Genomic DNA, 10,563 nt, shown 5'->3' with positions numbered 1-10,563 from the left:
TTGTTCTGCGAACGGCCGGCAGTGTGTTCCGGCCGGTTAATTTTCTCTCTCTCTTTTGGTCTCCCACAGTTCAAGTTGGCACCTCACAGAAGCTCCCTCCGATTGTCCTCAGGGCACTCAGGCCTGGACCCTAGCCCAAGCAAGGCCGCCTAAGACTCCCTTCCCAGGACGGGTCTCCGTCCTTAGCTCTTTTGTCTCACTTTTAATCTTTTATATTTTGTCCTACCTCCTTTCGAAGACAATGGTCTGCTTTTCTGGGAGCCTGATGACCTCAGCTAGCGATCAGAAGTTGTTTTGTGAAGTTTGCTCTGCATTCAGTTATTATTTTGATGAATTTGTAGGAGAGAAAGTGGTCTCCCCGTCCTACTCCTCCGCCATCTTGGCTCCTCTCCTTCATTTATTCTTTAATCCATCTGATAATTTTGCTGTTTAGTTTCTTGACTTCCGTCCCCCTTTTACTCTACTTCAGTTGTTCATTCCCACAAACAACCCTCTATATCATTATCACCAACATCATGAAAGTCCATGATCTCAGTTTCAAGCATTCTGTTCTGCAGCAACCACTTTTCATCTTGTTTCTCCAGGTTCATTTCCCATCTTTTAGTTTCACCCACTGTAAGCATTCATCAGCCAATTATTACTTCCCATCCCATTTCCTTCCCTCTAGCAATGCAGGTGTCCTTGTTGTTTTTTCAATTAAGAACTTTTTCTCATCAACTCTGTTGTATAACTCTAACGTTCTACCACAGAAGAGTAAAGAGAAATGATCATTTGGACGATGTTACACTACATCTCAATAAGCTGGGGGAAGAGATTAAAATGAGCATTTCCCTTTACCATTACTCAATGATCTATTTTATCTGTTATTCTCTTTTTCTTAAACTCTACTTTGTTCTATAATAAGATATCTGCCCTAGCATTCTTGTGTCACTGTTTGTACAGAGTGTTTGTTCCCCTCCTTTTACTTCCAACTTATTTATGTCTTAATGTTTAAAGTATAACCCTGGGCAGAAAATATACTTACCTACATTTCCTTCCCAGGTCACAATCTCTGCATTTTCAGTGGAAACAGACACAAGAAGGTGCTTCTTATATACCCATTAATATTTTAGTACTTTCTCTGGTTGATGGTTATTTTGTTGTACTTTCTTTGTGGAAATTCACCTTGAGGCTCACTTATGAAGCATGTGCTTTTCTGAATATATATTTTGCTTTGAAAAGTTTACTTCGAAATTATTCAACAGTAAAGTCATTTTATCTGCTGGCAATAAGCACATAGCTGTAAATGCATTTCACCTTCAGGCTCCACAGAGGCTCAAAGTGCCACTTGAACCGAAAGAGACTTCTGAGTCTGGAGGAATTCCGCACAGTATCTATGTCCTGTGGTTAAGAAGATTAATCACCAGGGATGTTTCCATCAAGCATTTGGGGATTGGAGGCCGGAGGCTGTTGATCATTGTTCTCCCCCAGGCTGTGTCGGATACCATATCCAAAGTATATGACAGATCCTAGTAGGGAGATGAGACAGTGAGAAGGGACAGTAGGAGCTCTCCTCATTTACGAAAGCCCAGCAGATGTCCTATGCCTTCTGTCGCATCTGACAGTTTAGGGGAGAGGTAGTAGGAAGACACTTGGGTTCAGTCACTCAAGGGGCCTCAGTTTCCAAGAAAGTCACTCACCAATCCCCATCCAGAGGCCAAACTGGACCCAGGTCCTAGTGTTCATCAGCATCATCAAGTAAACGTTCACAAAGATGCTCACCAGTGGGAGGATGGGCCAACAAAGGACCTGTGGACAAAGTCAGTTCATCCATGAACACACCCCAGGCATCTGAAAGGGAGACCCTATTCCACATGGGCAGGAAGAGTCCAGTTCAACGCAGGCTGTGTGTTCAGTGCCTACTGAGATTGTGTGTGTAAAGCATTGAGTGTGGATCAGGAAAGGGTCAGTTGGTTTTAGCAACTTCCCTTCCAGGAGCAACTCCTGATCCAGCCTATAGCATTTAGATGTCAGAGCAGGCGGCCTTCATTCCTCAGTGTGGAGAGGTTGGACACATAAGGTCACCTACCTTGCAGTGAAGAGGAGAGGGGTTCTGGGGCTGCCTCCAGATGATGGCCATGACCCCAGTGATGAGCAGCAGCAGCACAGCCACTGTCGTGTACACTGGGAGTCCAGAGAACACCTGGCTGGTCAACAGGGCCAGGATCAGGCTCAGGATGGTCAGCAGGAGAACTGCAGGGGTCAAGGTGGAGGGGAACAGGCTGGACTCCAGAAGACAAAGATGCCAGGACCTTGGGTCACACCCATCTCAAAACTGCCCACCTCAGGAAGGGCCATCATCTCTCCAAGATTCCTCCTCAACTGCCCAAAACACACCGCCCTCCCCATACTGCCAAATTTAGAATACAGCCAAAGAGAAGCCCTACTGCTCACCAAGCAGGAAGGCACATCCATAGACAATCTGCCCAGATTTCCGAGTGGGGATAGTGCTGGAAGGGAACCACAGAGTCTTCAGAATCCTTGAATTTTCTGCTTCAGGTACAGATTGTAAAGGCCTTGCTTCCAACTGAAAAATATCTATTTCCTCTTCTGCTGTCTCATTCTGGCTTAAATTCTGTTCTGGTTGATACCTGAATTAGAAAGATTAAGGCAGTATTAATAGTATCCCCTACTCATCCAACATCACCCAGATGATTCCATCTCTTTCCCAAATTAATCATCATGGTCATTTTGAAGGCAGCATGAAGGCAGAAGAGGATCATCTTCACATCAATCCCCACCAGTCAGACCCCCAGTCAACGTGTCATGGGATCTCACCTGAGGACAAGCACAGAAAAGGCCACCAAGGAGTAAGCGAGTAGGGTCCCAATTGACATGAGGTCCACAAGATCAGTGAGCTCAAAGAGTAGTGCCATGACCGCTAAAATCAGGGCACAAACAAAGTGGGGGGAGACAGTGAGACCATGGAAATATGCAAGTTAAGAAAAATGATCAAAGAAGTTTCGTTTATTCACCTGCAAGACTTCCAGAAGCCAAGATGGTCCAGATGGCAGTTCGTGTGCGGGCATGGATTTCGGCAAGTCTCCTGAAAAGGAGCCCATCCTCTGCCATTGTATAGATCACACGAGGCATAAAGAACATGGTGCCCAGGAGGCTGGGAGAGAAAGTGGACATGTGGGAGGAAGGGGAGAAGCAGGAGAGACTGGGGTTTCTGCTCCCTAGTCTACATGGGCTAACTGTCTTTCTCTTTTGTTTCTCAAAACGAGGCTACGATGGCTGATAATCTGACAGAGGATGGAGAAAAAGCTTTGATACTGACCTGGATGAAAGAGCACAGATGGTGATAGCAGCCAGGACATATCTTAGATGCCTCCACCCAACATCAAGGAAAGCCTGCGGCAGGAGGCTCCCAGGGTGAATCTGGTAGTAGGGCACCAGGAGGGTGAGTGCCGCCGAGACACCAATATACATCAAAAAGCAGATCAAGATTGTGATCATGATGCTAATGGGGATGGAACGCTGAGGATTTCTGGCTTCTACCCCTGCAAGATGGGGAGAGTGTTAGGTCAGTAAACACAATGGAATGAAAGCACAAAACCCAATTTCCCCTTGCAGCTCCAAACACAGTCTAACCTTCTCCCAACCCCTGTGCCCAAGGGCGGCCCAACCTGCCCAGACCCTTGATAAGATGACAAAAACCACTACAATACTGTAAAGTAATTAGCCTCCAACTAATAAAAATAAATGGGGGGAAAAAAGGTGCACAGTGACCCTATTACCTGTAGTAGCAATGACATCAAAACCAACAAAGGCATAGATGCATGTTGCTGCTCCCTGGAGAATCCCTTCAATGCCAAAAGGTATAAACCCTCCAGCACCCAGAGGTCCCAAGCTGTGATGAGAGAAGGGATGAGGAAGAACATGGGTGAGGTGAGTTCAGCCATCTCTACTTGTATCCTCAGTTAATATCACAACTCCTGGGCTCCACGACCCCACCATTGGATCCATCAGCCCCAATCTCTTTGGTCCCCACTATCTTCTCAGCTCTGCACATCACACACATAGACATTACTCAGCCAAGAGTACTCTCCTAACCTAGAGGTGTCAGTGGATTCAGATGTGTTCAATGTGTAGTCTTGTTCTGTGAGCTTCCAGTTGTGCAGGTCTCCCATAATGAAGCCAGAGATGATGATGAAGATGAGACCAGAAATGTTCAAGCCTGCAAACACTTTGTTAAGCATGACTGATTCATGAAGTCCCAGAACCAGTAGTCCTGTGGAAAGATAGAATATGAAACATCCAAAATAACTAAATCCATAGACATACAAAGAAAACGAGTGGTTGCCATAGGCTCGGGTTTACCGGTGGGTGACAGGTAGACCGTGACTGCTCAGTGGGTACAGGGTTTCCTTCTGTAGTGATGAAGATGTTTGGAGCTGCATGGAGGAGATGGTTGCACAAAGTTGTGAATGTACTAAGTGCCACTGAATGGTATACTTTAAGATGGCTAGTTTCTTATTGTGGCGATCTTCTCACAATAAACACATTGATCAGTGTCACTTTATACATCTTAAAATTATGTAATATTGTATCTCAGTTAAGACAAGCTATGACAAACCTAGACAGCACCTTAAAAAGCAGAGACATCACGTTGCCAACAAAGGTCTGTCTAGTCAAAGTTGCGGTTTCTCCAGTAGTTATGATGGATGTGAGAGTTGAACCATAAAGAAGCCCAAGCATGGAAGAATTGATGCTTTCAAACTGTGGTGTTGGAGAAGACTCTTGAGAGACCCTTGGGCAGCAAGGAGATCAAGCCAGTCAATCCTAAAGGAAATCAACCCTGAATATTCATTGGAAGGACTGATGTTGAAGCTGAAGCTCCAATACTTTGGCCACCTGATGTGAAGAACAAACTCATTGGAAAAGATGCTAATGCTTGGAAAGACTGAAGGCAGGGGGAGAAGGGTATGACAGAGAATAAGATGGTTGGATGGCATCATGAACTCAATGGACATGAGTTTGAGCAAACTCGGGGAGATAGTGAAGGACAGGGAAGCCTGGCATACTGCAGTTCATGGGGTCGCAAAGAGTTGGACACGACTTAGCAACAGAACAACAATAACAGTCTCAATTATATCTCAAAAAATCTGGGGGATATGGTAAAATGGTTAATTTTATTTTGTGTGAATTTCCACTCAAATAAACAAATATCTTTAGTCTCAGTACAAGGAAGGAACTTGTAGGCCTAAAGTAAATGATTATCAGGTGGGGATGATTTTGTCTCTGAAGAGACCCTTGGCAATATCTTGAGGCATTCTGGTTGTCATAATTTGGGTGACAGGCATTGCTGTTATCTAGTAAGTAAAGACCAGGGGTGCTAATCAACAGCTGACAATGAATGAAAAAAAAATTTACAATGAATAAGACAGCTTCCTCACTTCGAAGAATGATTGCACCCAGAATGTCAGTGGAAAACAGTGGTTTGTATCTTGACTTCTTGTCTTATCTCAGACAGTTCATTCCAGTCCTAATTATCCCACCATTCTGGAACTCCAAGCCTTCTGCACCCCAGCTGCCCCTCCACACCCCACTCTTCCTGTTCTGTCTCTGAACCCTGTCTCACCTGTGAGCAGCAGCACCAGGCCCAGGGCAAAAAAGTCTGGGTACCAGGCCAGGAAGTAGGGCATATACGTAGAGAAAGTTCCCTGGAACGCCTGAGAGATGTGGTTCCCAATGAGGCTGTCAAAGGTGAGGCTCCAGGCCCTGGCCTCACTGGCAGTGCCTGAAGCAGCAAAAGAACACTCACTGACAAAGAGAAATTGAACCCCTATCATGTAACATGGGGTGTACTGGGGGGAAAAACAGACAAAATACTTAACTTACAAAGTTCCCTTTTATGGAGTGGAGAGGGTATACCCTTCCCAAACAGCGCTAATGGTAAAGAACCCGCCTGCTAATGCAAGAGACATAAGAGATGCAGGTTCAGTCCCTGGGTTGGGAAGATCCTCGGTGGTAGGAAATGGCAACCCACTCCAGTGTTCTTGCCTGGAGAATCCCATGGACAGAGGAGTCTGGTGGGCTACAGCCCATGGGGTCGCAAAGAATTGGGCATTACTCAAGCGACTTGGCACGCAGAGCAGACCCAGATGATTCACAAAACAGGTCAACTATTTAATACGTTAGGAGGAGATTAATGTGAGGCCAGAAACTGTAACAGGGAAGTGGGACCTAGAGGACTGGGAGGTGAGGGTGAAAATTTAAGTTGAATTGTAAACAAAAATCCCACAAAGGAAACAGCAGAACAGAGACTTCAATATGGTGAGGGGAAGGGCCTGGGGGACATGCCTCCTTAACACCCACTCCTTTCGGTTCCTTTTCCTGCCCTGTTCTTGGTTCAGTCATTTAAGGAGAGCAGAACTGACCTAACTAGAAGATAGTTATAAGGGTTTCCTGCCACAGTTACCCACGTCCCCCAACAAGGTGGATTAACGATGTTCTCATGAGTCAGTGATGACTTCAATACCCGCTCTGAATTTCCTGATTTTAAGCCCCACACCTTCCCCCACCCCACCATCTCACCGACAACAAAGGACAGGATGAGGTTCCAGCCAATGATGAAGGCGCACAGCTGACCCATAGTGACGTAGCTGTAGAGATACGCAGAACCTGAGCGTGGTACCCAGGCCACCAACTCCGCGTAGCAGAGCCCGGACAAAAGAGTCGACAGGCCAGCCAGCAAGAAGCAGATGACGATCGCTGGTCCAGCCTCATACACAGCCACTTCTCCAACCACGATGTAGACACCAGCTCCTAGGGTACCGCTCACACCCAGGGCTGTCAGGTCTATGGTGTTCAGACAGTGGGCCCTGCCACTCTCAGACTCCTCCCTGGGCTCCAGCGGCCGCCTGCGGATCAGCTTCTGGCCAAATTGGTGGACATCCTGACACAACATCCTAGAGAATCGAGGAGGCTCAGATCTGCTGAGAAAACGACACAGCAAGCCGTCAAGAATGTCCACCCGCCCTTGGCCCTGGAAGTCCAGTTCCACGGAGTGAGGGAGTGATGGGAACAGGTGACAAGAGGACATGTTGAGCGAGTTCTCTATCTCTGAGATGTGGTTTTTTAAATCTAATAGCATTGAAACAAATATACTATCAAGGGTGAAACAGATCGCCAGCCCAGGTTGGATGCATGAGACAAGTGCTCAGAGCTGGTGCACTGGGAAGACCCAGAGGGATGGGATGGAGAGGAAGGCAGGAGGGGTGATTGAGATGGGGAACACATGTAAATCCATGGCTGATTCATGTCAATGTATGGCAAAAACCACTACAATATTGTAAAGTAATTAGCCTCCAACTAATAAAAATAAATGGGGAAAAAAAAACCCTAAGTAAATCTTTCAAGATGTTTCAAAGTTATGGAAAGAGTTGCTTGAAGAGAAGCAAGGGGGAGCCCTTATCTTAATGAAGTGTGATTTTATTCCTCCTATCTTCTTCACTGAAAACACACATCCTACTTTCCTGTTGTATACTAAAATGCTTCCGTTATTATTTCTAGTAGCTTTACCTATATATTTCAAGTAGAATCCTCAGCTTTTAAAACTTGGAAAAGCTAAAACATAATTATTTCTAAAGTGTTCATTCAAAAATTTTTATCCTATGCCAAGCCAATTTTCTTGCTAACAAATATTGTAACATAAATTTAGTGACTTTCAGGCAATCCAGTCACCGTAAAAGTATTATGCTGAATATTGATGACTCTGAAGATATGTCTATATTAACAAACTTAAACTGACTTTAAGATCAAATATCAGTTTAACACTGAATATTTCCCAGAGTGTGTGAACCTTAAATTCATTTAGCTTCATTCTTGTATTTAGAATTATTTCCTTTCTTTTCTTTAAGCCAATTTAATAGCGCTCCTTTACAAATCAGCAGCACCATCCAAAAGCAAAGACACATACTGAGACAGACATAAATCCAGACAGAGACCTCATAGTTTCATTTTCTAAACTTAGCCCTGAATCAGCTATTACAATATGAAATTCACTAGTTTGTAAACAACTGTAACAATAAAATACAGTTACTCTTTAAAATAAATATATTTATATAAAATTTTTATAAAAAATTTAAATAGGTAATAAATAAACTTTTTAAATGATTCTTCCATGTTTTTAACCTCAGTCTCAGAAATTAGGCATGGCTTAGATAAGTGTTCCTAAGAGCCCTGGTCTCAAGGCATAGGCAGAGAAAATCATGTTCTCCTAATAGGACTTGTTCTTTAAGGGTCAGAATTCTGAAAAAAAAAAAAAAAATACATATATTTAAAAAGCTAATTTTCTCTATTTGCACATGCAAAAAGAACCAGTATTTTTTCTTCATTTCAAAAGAGTTTTTAATCTTAACAAATTTTCTCCAGAGTCCAGAGACTATTGTGGCCACACAATGTTAGAATAAAATATCTTCTTTCATTTCTGTAGTCATAGTTTCATAGGTTAATTCTAGACCAGAGAGTTCTCAAACTGGCCCTGCTAACAGGGGGAAAGTGGCTGATAAAATGTTGTACCAGCAAAGACTGTTTCTCTGGAGAGAAGGGGGTCTTTTTTTGATCTGAAGAATCTGAAGCAGTAAGGAAACTTGCAGGAGCTGGGGAAGCTTGGTTCCCCCCTGAGAACTGGGAAAAATTAGAAGGGGATCATTTAGAATAAATAGGACATTTAACCTCAGTTTATTTTCCCATCTATGGCAATACAGATTTAATTGTAAGACACTATAATATTATAAGATAGTATAATATTACAATCCAGAGACCCAATTTTTTAGGTCATTTTCCATCCCTCTATGTAAATAAACACCAGCGATCATTAAAGCAAATCTAAGTTTTCTCTTTCTTGGCCCATCTAGCTTAAAAAGGGAAATGTCCCAGGTTGAACAACCTGCAACCAAGAACAGCACTCCTAGAAATGAAGTCCAGCCTCCCAGAAACAGGATTTGGGGGCCCCTGAGGGAGACTCACACTGTCCTCTGAATTTCCTTCGAATCCTGTGCATGGTGGAATTTTGAGAGTCCTCTAATCTCCCACTGCTCACTGACCAGGAGTCTGTAGTTGACCCAGGGCCTCCCATGAGGGGTGCCCAGGCGCGGGGGTGGGGTGGGGGGGTTGAGGGAACATCTGAACCAGTGCAGGTGTCACCGGGGTTCCCCTCGAGGAGGGTCTGTCATAGCTGTGAGGTCTGCGTGATCGAGGCCAGCCCAGTAGGCTGTGCCCCTTGCTGTCGCAGCCTGGAGTGGCGGAGAACTGCTGGAGGAACTGGCGTTGGCCACAAGGGAGAAGGCCACGGGGGTCAGGACCTGAGGGCCAAGTGGTGGGAATAGTCTCACAGGGGATTTGTGGACACAGACTACAGCAGGAGATAAAACAGCAGAAGTAGCCCCAGGTCTGTCACCCCAGGTGTCTAAGGTAAAACTGAAGGGGACACGAGGCTTAGGTGAAACCTTGCTTCCCAAGTAGATTAGTAAATTCTAATTAGTAAATTAGTAAAAGCAAGTAAATTCTGTACTTCTCAAGTAAAGAAAATCACAGGACAAGAAGAATTTGCCTGCTGGTGGGTTGCTTGGGGAGAAAGACATGGAAGACTGACTGTGAGGCCTGGGGATTGTCATTTTTCTACTCCTGGGAAATAAAAGTGCAGTGTGTAGCAGGGAGCAATTTGTTGGAGGCAGTGGCAGGTGCCAAGCTATGATTTCCGGGGCATTGCTCTCAGTGTTGACGCGGTGGGTCCAGGGCACGCTGGGAGTTGTAGTTCCTGCAGAGCCAGCGAAAGACAGAGAGGAGAGAGAAGAACATGACTTGGCCTCTTTCACTGAGCGGACCTGTAGCCCTGCGGATCTTGGAAGGAGAACAAAGCAGAGAGTGAGAGCAAGCAAGTTCTCATGGGAGAGAGAGAAACTCAGAGGTCTCCAGCCAGCAGTCTGGGGACACCTGCAGTTTACCTTGAAATCCTGGGTCTCAGCATCAGACGTTCTCGGAGAGAGTCAGCCGTGAACGGTGGCTTAGTTCTCTGCCCAGGAATTGGACCTGGGTGGCCTGGGTGAAAACCAGCAATCCTAGCTGCTTGTCTACCAGGGGCTAGAGGCTAGAGACAAGGTTCCTCTGGCTCTCATCCCCGTTGATAAATTCATTACTCAAGAAGTCAAAACCTGTTAAAAAAAAAAGAAAGAAAAGAAAAAAAAAAGTATACGACGTACAGATACAACCCAACAAGCCAGAGGCACAGAGAAACTGCTTGTTCAGTTCAGACCAGAGTGAGGCAGAATTACACACCTGGAGAGAAGAGATGTGGGCCTTCCCCTGAGGAGGAGGAGCCCCATAAAATGGCAGTTAAGTCATTCACACAGGGCACTTCTTCCAGATTTGTTCACCTTTGGCCAATTGTCTGGTTTCTTTTTCCACACCTGCCCTGCCCTAGGATCCTCCCCAAAACACATGTGCAACTTCTTTCCAAGATAGATTCTAGTCCAGAGCCCTGTGAGGGGGTCCTTGGCATCACCTATTGCGGGATGG

General features: G+C 45.1%; 1 protein-coding gene across 7 annotated transcripts; it reads right to left on the bottom strand.

Annotated features, from left to right (window-relative positions):
• Positions 1–397: 397 nt before the first annotated feature.
• LOC122692493 (cationic amino acid transporter 3-like) lies at positions 398–10,275 on the bottom strand. Of its 7 annotated transcripts, none has more exons than XM_043900095.1 (12): positions 9,993–10,275; positions 6,580–6,980; positions 5,624–5,782; positions 4,096–4,273; positions 3,780–3,892; positions 3,320–3,542; positions 3,015–3,154; positions 2,818–2,920; positions 2,434–2,630; positions 2,069–2,232; positions 1,680–1,788; positions 398–1,508 (listed from the first exon to the last, which is right to left on the bottom strand). In XM_043900095.1, the coding sequence occupies exons 1-12, from the start codon at positions 10,013–10,015 to the stop codon at positions 1,396–1,398; spliced, it is 1,923 nt and encodes a 640-aa protein (XP_043756030.1). In that variant the 5' UTR covers positions 10,016–10,275; the 3' UTR covers positions 398–1,395. The 7 variants fall into 7 exon arrangements, with proteins under 7 accessions (XP_043756030.1, XP_043756032.1, XP_043756033.1 ...); XM_043900097.1 differs by having other exon boundaries at positions 398–1,380; XM_043900098.1 differs by having other exon boundaries at positions 4,096–4,219.
• Between the last annotated feature and the right edge of the window lie 288 nt (positions 10,276–10,563).

This window comes from Cervus elaphus, chromosome 4 (genome assembly GCF_910594005.1).
Source record: "Cervus elaphus chromosome 4, mCerEla1.1, whole genome shotgun sequence".
NCBI lineage: Eukaryota > Metazoa > Chordata > Mammalia > Artiodactyla > Cervidae > Cervus > Cervus elaphus.
This window is presented reverse-complemented; position numbering and strand designations above follow the sequence as displayed.

Excerpts from the sequence above, each read along its gene's own strand:
- LOC122692493 (XM_043900095.1), bottom strand. The coding sequence starts at position 10,015 with ATGCTGAGACCCAGGATTTCAAG. Across the intron at positions 5,783-6,579 it reads CATCCTGTCCTTTGTTGTCG|GCACTGCCAGTGAGGCCAGG; the intron begins GTGAGATGGTGG and ends TTGCTGCTTCAG. Across the intron at positions 2,631-2,817 it reads TTTTCTGTGCTTGTCCTCAG|GTATCAACCAGAACAGAATT; the intron begins GTGAGATCCCAT and ends TTTCTAATTCAG.